This window comes from Hyposmocoma kahamanoa, unplaced genomic scaffold, assembly GCF_003589595.1.
Source record: "Hyposmocoma kahamanoa isolate Upper Pololo Valley unplaced genomic scaffold, ASM358959v1 202, whole genome shotgun sequence".
Classification (NCBI taxonomy): Eukaryota; Metazoa; Arthropoda; class Insecta; order Lepidoptera; family Cosmopterigidae; genus Hyposmocoma; species Hyposmocoma kahamanoa.
This window is the reverse complement of record NW_020653726.1, coordinates 17,464,776-17,478,323: the sequence shown is the minus strand read 5'-3', so window position 1 is coordinate 17,478,323 and position 13,548 is coordinate 17,464,776. Positions and strand designations below refer to the sequence as shown.

The 13,548-nt window shown below is 35.3% G+C and overlaps 1 protein-coding gene across 1 annotated transcript; it reads right to left on the bottom strand.

Moving 5' to 3' along the window:
- Positions 1-338: 338 nt before the first annotated feature.
- On the bottom strand, positions 339-13,188 carry LOC113226984 (general transcription factor IIE subunit 2). The gene is made up of 7 exons (XM_026459833.1): positions 13,129-13,188; positions 5,860-5,943; positions 2,965-3,069; positions 2,472-2,634; positions 2,012-2,121; positions 1,646-1,823; positions 339-691 (listed from the first exon to the last, which is right to left on the bottom strand). Exons 2-7 carry the CDS (start codon positions 5,919-5,921, stop codon positions 431-433), a joined length of 879 nt encoding a protein of 292 aa, XP_026315618.1. The 5' UTR covers positions 5,922-5,943; positions 13,129-13,188; the 3' UTR covers positions 339-430.
- Between the last annotated feature and the right edge of the window lie 360 nt (positions 13,189-13,548).

Here is a 13,548-nt window from a genome sequence, read left to right as displayed (position 1 = left end):
TGACGTCGCAATTCTTGCGGACCCACGGTGGCAAGAAACGCTGCCGCCGTCGCGGCGCCATGTGTAATCATGTAAGTAAATTCTTTAATATCTATTAAATATAAATCAGCCTTACAGTTAGCCTTAGTTCGGTACAATTTCATTTGTTTTTCACAACCCTTAGGTGTTTCCACTTCTCAATACAGAATTCGACGGTTCTCATCCAAAGTACGTACCTATAAATTTAATACCAAAGTTACGTACATTTTATATTGTTCTTGAAACGGTAAGAGAAAACAAGGTGATGAAACTTGCGTATCAAAGAAGGCTCACAACCACAGACATTATATATATATATGTGAAGTCCCCAACACTGTTTGTCCGCCATTTAACTTTGTGTTTACAATCAATAGTTTAAATAATATACAAATTTTGATTAGTTTACAACTCTTTATTTGATGGCCACTCCCTTCTGAGTCAACGTGTTATCTTCATAAGTCTCGAGCACATCGGCCAAATGTTCATTGTCTCTGGGCTTCTTGAACTGACGTCTCTTTTGTGATACTTTCTTTCGCTTAGGCACTATCGGCTTCCTAGGGCCATGGTCCTGCATAGATTTAATGCCTTGCTTCTCTAGATATTCCTCGATTTTGGCGTCATCCATCGCGTCCACTGCTGTCGCTCGCCATAGTTTCACGAATTCTTCATCGACCTTAAAATCAGTATATTTATATTTTGCGATTTCAACAATAAACAAATATTTTATTATTAATAATACCAAGATCTAACAAACGTAAAGACAAATTCATTCTATCCGTTTGGGCACGAATCAGTGTCTTGCCTCAACAGGCTGCCAGTGTTCCAGCAGTTCCAGTAGCCCAGCTGGATCGCATTCGATTTTTCTTTGTCTTTGTTCGATCTTTGCTATGACATTATATATTTTAAAAAACGATCTTTAAATCAATAACAACAATTTTACCTTTTTTTTAAAAAAAAAACCAGTGTCAATATTTTCTTTAAATTGAAATGGGACCAATACTGAGGTACCCTCTTTCCAACAAGAAAAGAATCGTCAAAATCGTTTCATAAATGTCGGAGTGATCGCGTAACATACCCCTTTTTTGAAGTCGGTTATCAAATCCGTCGAGTATTTTTACAAAAAATATATAGATGTTATAGTAGGTAGTAAAAATATGATATTTAATGGTAAAAATAAATAATAGCACATATTTTATTTACAGAATGCACATATGCTGTACAGTGGTGTTATATGTAGTATATGTCAAGTGAGTATGACGTGTTCATTGCTTCTTATTTTGTATAAGGCAAATGGAAGGGGTTCACATTATTTGTTGGAATGTGATTATCTCTCAGATCAACCCGTTGGCGAAGAGGGTAACACTCTGTACTCCTATGTGAGGTCTTGCCTCTCACCACTAGGCGACACCTCCTGCTGATATTGACATCCGAGCGTTACAGGACTAATTAAAAACAATATGTTTTTAAAGGGCACATTACAACCCTGTTTTTCACTTTTTCGCTGTTGATCGCTTTTAAGTAATCGGTAATTTACTTATACAACTGTCAGTTGCAACTTTACTTTCGGTGGAAGATTCCTGGAAGATTTTTCGTAGCCTGTTTACGACAAAGTGAATATTCTACTTACATCTAATGTGGCAGTTTTATCATTGTAAAATAATATTTTCTTCTTATCTGTAGGCCTGGTAATGTACAGAATCTCTTGAGCCAAATTTTTTAGTGCCTTCTCACAGTGAGGTAGAGATTCCTGTACATCTTCTAGAAGGATCCCTCCTAGTCCTTTGAGATCTTGTTGTTTTAATAATCTGTAAACAATGCCATATGTTGACTATAAATAACTGAGTGTACTAAGAATTCATAAATACGACCATAAATAGGCAGAACCGGCACCAATGTAAGAAGCCAGAATTCAATACACATATTATAATATGTGATAAATGTTGAGCTCATAAAAGCGATGTAACAAAATATGTGTGTGTATATTATGTGTTACCTGAGCAAAGATTTCCTATCCTTAATTTTATATACAGGCTTAAATATATATTTTCCATCTGGAGTACATTCTATTTTAGGATTGCTCTGTAATGCCTCTGTTTGTAGCCACTGAAACGAGAAAATTCGAAAATCATTAAAAAGCTGGTCTAGGCTGTAACACGGTGAAAGAGATATGATATGGTGTAACAGGCTGGAGTATGCAACTCGATGACATCTGCGAATGCTAAAACCTACACGTGCCACCAGTGCTCCTACAGGAATCTTAGCATCCTCTGTTGCTTGGAGATATTTTGTCCTGTTGTTGGCGTTAGTGAAAGGTATATTGGGACTAATTTACTCCTATAATAATCATGTGCAAGTGAACCATACTAAGCAGCTAAAGCAAATTTTTAAAAAGATCATAATCCAACTGGAAATTTAAGTGAAATATTTTGATGTGATATGATGTTCCAACGCACTTGTTTAACTTTATTCCCAACATCAAGCTGATTGGTCTCATCCAGCATCTCGTCAATAGTGAGTGGATGGTCATCGCCATCCTGATGTCGTGCCCTCATGTGTCGTACAATACGAGCTAGGACACCAAACCGGTATGAAGAGCTACCTGACATTGTTTTATAACTGAAAAGAGAGATTTGTATATCTTTATACTTTAGGAAAATTAATGCATTTCTCTTTTGTTCGTACAATTTTTTTAATCGAAGAAATAAAATGTAAATGTTAAAAATTTAATTTTATTGGTTGAACAGGCTAGTTGTGTGATTTGATGTTGAAGTGTTTATTTTGAATGGGCAAGCTTAGCAAGGCCTTTTTATTGAAGTGGCTGAAAAGTATTGGGAGTGGTGGTCCAATAACTAAGTAATTCTTGGTTTTTATCATATTCAATCAATATAGCCTATGTCCAGCAGTGGACTGAGATGGTGATCAAAACTAGTAGTACTTTGTACTCACGTGGAGGCATCAAGTTTGGGTGCTGAACTGGTAGAGCTGATGGACTTGGATTTCTTCTTGTTGTCATCTTTAAATTGAGAGTCATCTTTCTTCTTCTTTTCTATACTGTTTGCAGATAATATTATTATTCAGTGTATGTGATATTTTGGTCCTATAAATGGTTATAATAATATGATAATCTATTTTACTAATAATAATAGGAGTCCTACCTGCACAAGAATTGTTAAGATTGCATGAGTTCATAGGTGTATGAGTTGATACTACTACAATACTACAACTGATACATTATATGTAGTGTATCAGTTGAATTTTTAGCCTTCTGTACTGTAATATTGCATGAATATTACAGTTACTACTTATGAACAATGTCCATGTATAATAATTAGTATACTATTATAAAATAAGTCTAAAGTACATTTGTTTAGGTACCTAATTAAATGTAAACAACCTTGAGATGTCTATTTAACCCATTAACGCCCAAATGCAAATTCGCGTAAAAGTAAATTTTTTTTATCAACCTTTAGAAAATAGCCTATTTATGAGAAAATTACGAAGAAAAAAAGATTTTATTTTATTTTATATGAAAAAAATGCCGTCCTCAAATGGGGACAATGGGCTCAAGCGGTGTGAAAAAATTTGTAACAATATTTGCCCGTGCACAATGGCTTGATGCACTTTTTATATTGCCAACGCGCTTATTTGTGGCTCAACAGCTATTTGCACATCGTAACTGTTAAGCCAACTTCTGAGCGTAGTGATCAACACCAATGTACTGTAGATTTGGCACCAAAGAAACTGCTGGATGTAAACTTTGTATTTGTGTCTCGAATAGTGACGTGATGTAACCGTTAAACTGCTGTAGCTTCGTATCATTGGTCAGGAGTTGTAAACGCCGTGTATTAGCTAGTGCTAGGTCCAGACTGTAGCGGAGCAAAACACACCACTAATTTTTGCCTTGAATGTGATACAAAAAGATTGGTCAGCTTGATTTATCCTGTTGGTACGTTTGAAATCACGCGGGATACCCACGTCAACTTTCTGTTTATTCACAGCGCTTCATCTTTTTATTTTCACCACGGAAATCACATTATTATAATCAGAACTCATCATGCAAATACTATTGTCAAGCCATAGAACGAACAGAATTTGGTTGATTGGGTAAAATCGATAGTCAAAATTGGCTTCATGTGTATTACAAATCTGGTACTAGTAAATATTTCTTAGTTTTACCTTTGCAGACAGTTTCAGTTGTTCGATAACCAGTTTGCCGTAGACTATTAGATCTCGTTACATAAGAATAGTACTTGTACATCGGTGAGCGCATTCGGATCTAGGGGAAATGCCCCCTAAATCTATCTCCACATCATGGTCTTTCTCATCCATTACAGCTTTAATAGCTTTCTGAAGCCCATAGTAATAATTTGGGTGCCAAATACCCGTTGTGTCATTATTTCGTTGAAAATTACTTATAGATGAAAAACGAATAAACTACCCCATGTGCGCCCAATGGCCCCAATTGGAGACACCGTTATATACCACCTTTGAAGTTGATAAAACACTATTTAATTCAATTATATAATTTTTATTTTATAGTATATGAATATATTTCAACAATACATGTAAAAAATAAACAAATTGTTGGTAATAACATACACGAAAAACAACTAACTTTAGTGTTTCACATGTGCGTAAATTAACCCCGCAAAAGGAACAGTAAACCCACTTTTACTTAATTCTAAACAATTTTTTTAAGTAATAAAATCAAGATTCACTATTTTACTTTACATATACACTTTTGTAATGAGTATTAATAGTAATATAAAAAAAATACAGGTACTCAAAGTAGTGTCCTCGATTGGGCACGGCGGGTGCAAATGGGTGAAATACACATTAACAAAATGATTTTTATTACAAAATCATTTATTTTATTTAAATACAAAATATAAATACTTAGCTTCATATGAAATTGCAAGCCTATTTTTATACCTATTGATTTGTAAAGCATATGTTTCAATAAAAAGATGAATCAAGATTGTTTACATTTAGTTAAGTATAAACAAATGCAATGGACTATAATCTTAAATAAATTAATAAGATATTTGCATTGACTTACAATTATATGGACGTCGGGTCCGCGCTAAAATGTGTCCGATCTTATAGGGCGTTAAAATCGTATACAGAGCGTCATTCACGCTTTAGTCTTCGTTTGTTCTACTGACATCGAAGCAAGCAAAATTAGACAGTACTGAGATGACATTACAATTTAAATTCAACATTTTAGCTTTTTCATATTCCTTTACATGTCACTACGTTTAAATAGGTTGACTTGGGACATTTTTTTCGTGGTTTTTGTATTAGATCCGTCGTCCATTTATTTGTAAGTCAATGGATATTTGCTTAAAAATCCTGAGTGTGTATTTTGGTACTATTTTCTTTTATTTGGCATTTGATAGTGTTTGTGTGTACATGCAAAAAGACGTCTGCAATGAAAAGGGATACAATTTTGGAAACAAGGATCAATAAAGTGGAAAATACATCACAATGACATATTCAATTATTTACAATAAATACTTATAATTTGATATTACCTAATAATGTGTATGAGGTTTATAGCAAGTGGAAGGCTGTGGTTTCTTCCTACCTCAATGGGAAAAGGGAGTGAAAGGTATACATGTATGTACGATAATATGGGTTATTAGATGACAGCCTAAGCTACACAGTGATTAGAAGAGGGAAGTCAATAGAAAGGGGGCAATGGTAAATATGGGAATCATTCAACACAGATTTTGATCTATGGCAAGTACCTATTTGTAGAAAATAATAGAGATTTTTCTTTCGAAAGATATCAACAACGCTGAAAATAAATATTTTTAGTGAACAGATGAAAGATAATACCTGGGCGTCGCGAGCGCTTTCTTTTTGAAAGCTTCACGTTCTCTAAGCAAGGCTGGATCCATTTTAATTTCCGTAAGCTAGCACCTGGAAGAGATAAAGTAGCACTTGTATTTTATAATAAGATTCCTTTTCTAAATTTGTAATCAATTCATTCGAAACGACAGTTTTGCTTGACATTGACAACTGTTTTTTGCTTACAGAGTGCTCTGTAAGCGCAATTTACACAAAAAAATTAAATTACATTAAGTAATGACACTACCACTAAACCGCACGTACAGATTTATTCAAATTATTGTATAATGGTGGTGGTGAATAATAATATCATAAACACCAAAACAAATTCAGTAACAAAAGTACGCCGTTTGACAGATACATCAGGTGTTGCCAAAAAAAATCTACTATTGTAACTGGTAATTTTCGTGAAATGATTAAGATATAGGATGTCACCGAAGATGTAATAACATAATATTAAAGATAATAAAGCATTTTAATACTTTTATTTTTTTGGAGATAACATGAAGGTGAAAGAAATTTATTCAATCATTATATCTTCTATAATGTCATTAACAATGGAAGTTGTTATTTTTAGAAATTCATACTTGCTTCATACGAAATAGTTACGAAACTTACATATATAAATTATTATTTGTTGTAATGTTTGGTCTCAAAACGAGTCACTGTGGAAATGGTTGTGTCTAGACGAGAAATGTTTCAAAGCTCGTATATAATGAAACAGAACCATTTCTCGGTTTGGAAACTTGCAAGATGTTCTGTGAACAATTTGGTTTGTAGTTTTGAAAATTTATAAAGAAAGATTCATTGAAATTTAATTGAGCACCCTGTTTAGCGAAGCTACATTACTCCGCGAAGTCTGAGAAGATAGTGCAGTACATCAGCTCCATTATCTCCTCAGAATTCGTGGAGTAATGTAGTCGCGACAGGTACAGCAGCGTCGTCGGTATGGCCGGACGGAGCAAAAAGTTTCATTCAGGCACACGGGGATTCATTTTACTCTTAGCAGATTGCCGCCTTTCGAGTTTCGAAATGGCGGGTCAGTTGGTAGAAGCGGCTTTACTGCTTTCAGTTTGGAAGGGTAACATTGTTCGTTAAATTGGTTTCGCGTTGCGTGTTCTCGGAATTGCCCAGGAGTGAATTCCGTTACTCTGGTAGACAAGGATTCCATAGTTTGAGGCCTGGTCATTGGTATGATGATCTGGCGTTGAATTCAACATGATATCGTACGTATAATCACGTAATAGGTTCCACTATTTTATCAATTTCTTATTAAAAGGTAATAACAGTATACGTGCTACTGTTTGCCACTGTTTTATTTTTTAATTTTAAGTTTTATTTTTTTTTAATTTTAAGTTTTATTTTTTTTAATTTTAATTTTTAATTTATTTTAAAGCATCCCCATGCAGTATGATTTTGGCTGTGACTGGGTTATTTCTACGTACTTTAATTTTCGATGGCTCATACATAATTCTCATTCCTCGGATATTCATCTAATCAACTTGACCTATAAATAAATCACAGCTCCAGATTACTGCATCCTGCAGAGGGTCAATTTTTAGATTGAATGAAATTCTCAGCGGTGAACAATTTGACGCCAAACGCATTTGTTTTTCTTTCTCGCACTACTTGTGTGAGCGAAAGTAGAATACGTGACTTGAATGAAAAATAAGAAATAAATTTGTGTTACAGATTTCCAGAGACATTGTCATAGATGACAAACCTATGTATCCGATTAGGGGTGTCATGTTGAATACAATGCTCTGAATGCTCTGAATTATTATACTGTCGACTCTATCAAAAGAACTCTAGGTCGGTATTCTACTTTTATATCTTTTTTGTATATGTGGATGGAAAGGGGGAGATAGATCTCGATATTAAATGGGCCAGTTTAAGAAGAAGGGACTGATGCCAGTGGAACAGGCCTAATACCTACTAGGTAACACAATTACGATTGAGTTTGTACATTTAAACTTACAAAAGTTATCCAATCTGCTACACGTTGAAAGTATTATTTCAAATCTAAAATAGCATATATTTGTTTTTCACACAAAGCGACGTCTCGTGCTCTTTACAGATCCATAGTTACAACTAAGTTAGTCGAAAAAATAGTTTCATTTCCAATTTATAAAAGTTACAATATCGAGCGATAAAAAAAGCCTTTGTGTCTTTCTAAAAAAATAAGGTGAACTGTTTTCTAAATCTGCAATAAAGTTTTCATTTAAGAGATATTTAACAAATAAACAAATATTATATGACCTTTGAGCAAAAATAAGGAATTTCGTTTTTATTTTCTTTTATTGGATGTACACAAAACAGTTTACATTCAGTGGAATATGTTTGAGATAGAATTTAAGGACTTAATCTAGAATGTAGAGCTAATATCGGGGTTTTCAATAGGGACACAATTTTGTATTTCAATACCCAATCCCAGAATAATTGAAATATCGAGCTTAAAGGTGCAGTACGCATGTTACATTTAAGAATGGAATTTGATCTCGTTCATATGATCACCGCGAGCACGTTTGCAGCGTTCAATTCTTAGGAGGCAATTTTCCACCACTCTTCCACACATATCGGCCTAAACGTTGACAATTTCGCGTTTGATATTGTTCCTGAACCCTTTTGATGTTGTCAGCTTATTCGCATAACCCCATAAACAATAGCCCAACGGCGTTAGACCGCGTGAGCGAGGCGAGGAGCGCATGAGCCATTCGATCGGAATATTTCACGAGATTACACGATTATCGACCTTCCTCTTTAATAGATCGATTGTTTGACCAGCTGCGTGACCGCTGCAAACGTGCTCACGGTGGTCATATGAACGTGATCGAATTCCATTCTGAAATGCATCATGTGTTCTGCACCTGGAATAAATTTAAACTTGAATGTCAATTATTCTGTGATTTATTGAAATACAAAATTGTTCTTCTTCTTATTCTTTTAAATGTTATGGCCCCTTCGAAATAATCAATGATGTTGCCAATGTCAAGTAAAAATAACTATGTACGGTAGTTTAGTATTATTATAAAAATTATACAAAAAAATGGCGATTTCGCCAATGTCCTGTGAGATATTCAAGTCTACAAAATTGTTATGTCCTTTTCCCGTTGTAATGACAATAGAAGTCAAGATCGGAGTGTTTCGTTTCTAATTATATGACCACCACTGTATATGTCGATTTGTCGGTTGACATCGGCTAACTTAGACATTCATTGTGAACATGATATGAAGTGACGGGATGAACAAGGGCGTTACTACGCTTATATCCTCGCAATAAGAGCGAAAAAGACTATGAGTTTTGCATCGGCGCAACGTACCAACATGTTCATAAAGAATGTTTAACTTATCCGACATGAGAACCGCCATAAGGGCATTAAACGTCAAACATGTCGGATGATATATCGGCTGACATTCTCATTACCGGTGAATATGTTGGTTAACCAATACTTTAACAACCCCTACAACACCTTTGGCGATATGGCGTGTCACCATAATTTTTGCCAACACAAAGTTTTGAACTTAACCAACAATATGTTGGTCGATAGATAACGAGTTTGGTCTTGAGATGTGTTTTATCTGTGACAAATCGTATAACAAACTTGCTTGTTTTGAACATGGGGCCGCTAACTGCTTTGAGGTTTAATTTAAGAACAATAAAGTTATAATTAATATTGTATTTTTTTGTATTCGTTAGGGCTATGTACAAGGCGTATATTTTAAGCGCACATGACGCGCGTTAACGCGATCATAGTTAAGGCTATTAAACGTGATTCAATCGGAAATATGCCGTGTGCAAACATACTGTGCACTAAGACAGGCTTGAATAGTTCATGAACTACGAACTATTAGGAATATATTCTCGACACTGACCGACATGAACTAGTTCGTCTTGCACGGTTTTAATAGTTCATCGTTCCTTTTAAGTTCAGTATGAAGTAGGAACTGTCTGCGATGATAGTTCACCTGTCTTTTATTCAGTAGGAACGGTGGGAGCGGGACAAATAGCGATCTTTCACTACTTTTACTACAAGTTCGAGTGGGATGCACGATTGAACGTTGCCAGATCGTTGTAAGTCTGTAATATGTATCTACGTCATGAATATATACAAGCTTGCAAAAAAGTAAGTGCTCTCATTTTTGGTAGGTGTGGTAAGTATCTGTATGTATAATATCAACCTACGTGTCCGAGTATATGAAATAGTTGTATCTAAATGTGGAGTTTTAAACATACCATTCTAACTAAAATTCTTGTTTTGTAAAAAAAGGATATTTAGTTAGAATGACAGTCTTAAACCTGTAAAATATGAAGGTAAACCAAATAGTGCCGATTCCATACAAATTGTATTTTTAAATATTTAGTACAGTGTACTATTGACCTTATAATACTAGAAGTCCGTAATAGTTCATGTGAATAAAAGAACTACTTCAGGTCGTTCGTTCAATGTCCGAGCAAGGACAACACGAACTCGATGAACTAACTAAGGAACTAGATGAATTAAACGAACTAGAAGACCGACTTAGTTCAGTTGACCTATTGAACTAACTAGGATCGCTCCCTCTAAGGACCGAGCAGGCACAAGTCTAACAGGCAATAATAGTGGCGTAAGCGAGCGCCCCCCCTTTTCCTTGTCTTTGAAACGCGATGTTTGAGTCCGTTTGTATCGATTCAAACGCGCCTATAAAGCGAAACAAACGAGTTTCGAACGCGTTTGTCGATCACGTTTGTATGTATATATAGATTTTAAGACTTTCGTGGTTATTCACTAAATGATTATCACTAATATCAGGTTTCTTACCACGGTATTACTTCTTTTTATTTTCCCGATATTTCCGAACGGTTGCACGGTCCATGATCACGGTTTGACTGGACGGCGGCAGATGACAGCTTTAAGAGCAGACATATCTGTCTACCCTCTTGCGCTGTCGACGACTACCCTCATCGCGATTTGTTGTGGCGTTACCGTTGTCACTCACTTTTTTCACACAAACCACACTCACTGTATCCACACGCGAAACTGAACTCGAGGTGTTTTTGTTTTTATTACTGCACGCACTAAGGACCGGATTCCATGCACAGATGTTGTGCTATAGCCGACTTCTGTGCATCATTGTTTTTTACTGCTCGGATGTGTTCCTTCATACGATCGACAATTGTTCGTTTAGTCTGACCGATATACGACCTCGACCCGGTGTTTGTAAAGGAAGGTGATCTTTTGGTGAACGTAACATTTTTCCTATTTTGGTTAAGGGGATGAAAACAGTTTTTATGGAAAACTTCCTTAGCAACCTGACTATTTTATCTGTCACCCTTTGTACATAGGGCAGAAAAAAATGCACCTTCTAAAAAGTTTATAGCGTTTTATTTCTACAGCTCTGTTTCGGTAGAGTTTTAAAATTTATAAACTTGTTACAGGCGGAGCCGTGGTACTTGTGTTGTAAAGAACCTCCCTGTGGACAGTTCAACCCGATAATAGATTTGCTTTACGATTACTTGCGTGCGTTTGATTGCTTTCATAGATAACTTTTTTGTATTTATTAGCATTTATCACCATAGACTAATTTTCTTTATTTTTTCCATCCTCTAAGTTTATCACAGTTTATGGATTTTCTAGTCAAAGTTTGATGACTTTTTAGTCCGTCAAGCTCTTTTTACGTCGTGTTAAGTTCTTAATGTCAGTCAACGACTTTTGATTTTTGAATTTTGCCTTTTAAATATCTTGGTAAGTCATTAACAAGATTTTTTAAGCGGTAGACGCGCGTTCTGAACGTGTTTTCCTAACGAGCTCTTAACGCATATCCTCTAAATTGACCCCTAAAGGGTATCTATAGGTACTAAACTGATGACACGATACAACGAATTTTTATTTACCAGACTAAGGGCGTGTTCCCATTATGTCGTAACGTTTTATTTATCGTAGGACAACTGTCGCGTGTAGTCTGTTTCCATATCGCGACTATCTGTCGCGACTGTGTCGTGGACGTTTATTTTAGCGTGGAACGACTGTCGTGTCTAGCTATTCCCACTAGATCGTGACGACAATTTATCGGTTCACGGCAGCCGCCTTTTCGTTTGCACGATATAATTTGAAGCTGCGATTATCTCTCGGAACATTTTTAACGTAGCGTTTTATACAACGCACGTCGACTGTCGTTCTAGCTCTTGTCACGACATAATGGGAACGCGCCCTGATCATTCACAGAGCATCCCTAATGATAGAACTAAACTCAAGCTGGCTACGTATGTAATTAAAGATATATGTTATTTTTGGTGCTTAATTACCACACAAGATAAGAATGATAGAACTTGTTAAGATTATCGTATCTAAGGTACCTGGGTCTAATATGGCCACCTTAAGGTTTGAAGTCGTAGTTTTCGGTCAGTTTGTATGCGAGGTCCATCATTACTATTTACTTTTACAGAGTATTTATCTAAGTTTCATATTTTAGTATAAAAGAATGGCAAATGCATGTAACTTAAAAGCAATTTTATATTTTTATAAAAAAAGTGAAAGTGGCCATATTTCCAAATCTGTACGTAAATATGGTCATACAAATGGTCATATTTACTGTATGGGAAATATTACTCTTTTCTATTATAATTTAACACGATTTTATGGTTCTATGAATAATAATGGAAACAATCAAGAATGACCTAACAATAGATCCTTTATTAATATACATGAAAGAAGCCATTTTTATCACGCTGTATGTAAATATGATGGAACAATTTACTCTTCTATAATTTAAAATTATGTAATTATTTGAATAGCATACAATTTTATGGAAAGTGAATAAAATGAATACCGAACGAATTAAAATGTACGCTAATTTAATTCGTTAGGTATGTAAAAACACGAACATTTGCACAAATTTTTACAAAACTATCGCTTTCACGTAAATCAAACTGCACTGGCATCGGATCATCCCTTACTACAGAGCTACCTCAGATTTAAGTACACAGATACATATTAGCCTCAAACTTGTATCATCCCTCTCTAGTTGTTAAAAACAACATTATGCTAGGTTCCAAAAATCGTAAGGTAAATTTGGCCAATATCAGGTGCAGGTAAATATGGCCAGTCATTGGCCATATTACCAGATATGCCTTTTTTTCTTTCACTCACACTTTGAAACTAAACAAACATTGGAAGAAAATCACACGGAAATGTCATCTACTTTTACTACACCAGCAATGAAAGACAAATGCAAACAACAATAAAATGGATATAAACAAAAATTTTAGTCAAAACTTACTTAAAACTTATATGGCGGCGATGCGTCCTCCGACTTTGATATTTCTGGGCGAAAGGCGTATGCGCGGGAGGGGTGGCGTGAGGGTAGCTGTTATGCGAACCGCGTAACCGAACATATCCGAGCTTGTTCGATTTTCTCACGCCAGCACATCAAGCTACACATTGACGTATCTTGTTCCGTTGCACTGCAGGCGAATTTCGAACAAAAATCTGTAGTCTGATATGCCGTTGTCCGTACGCTATACGTTTTTAAAGTAATTGGTATGTGGCCATATTAATCGGCTGGCCATATTCGACTCAGGTACCTTATTGTATAAGAATTTTATTTTATGACTGCTCTTATAATTAAAACAAATACAATAGGTAATACTAAAAATTAAAAAGCGTAAAAAAGAACATTGAAAATTTAATTGAGAATCAA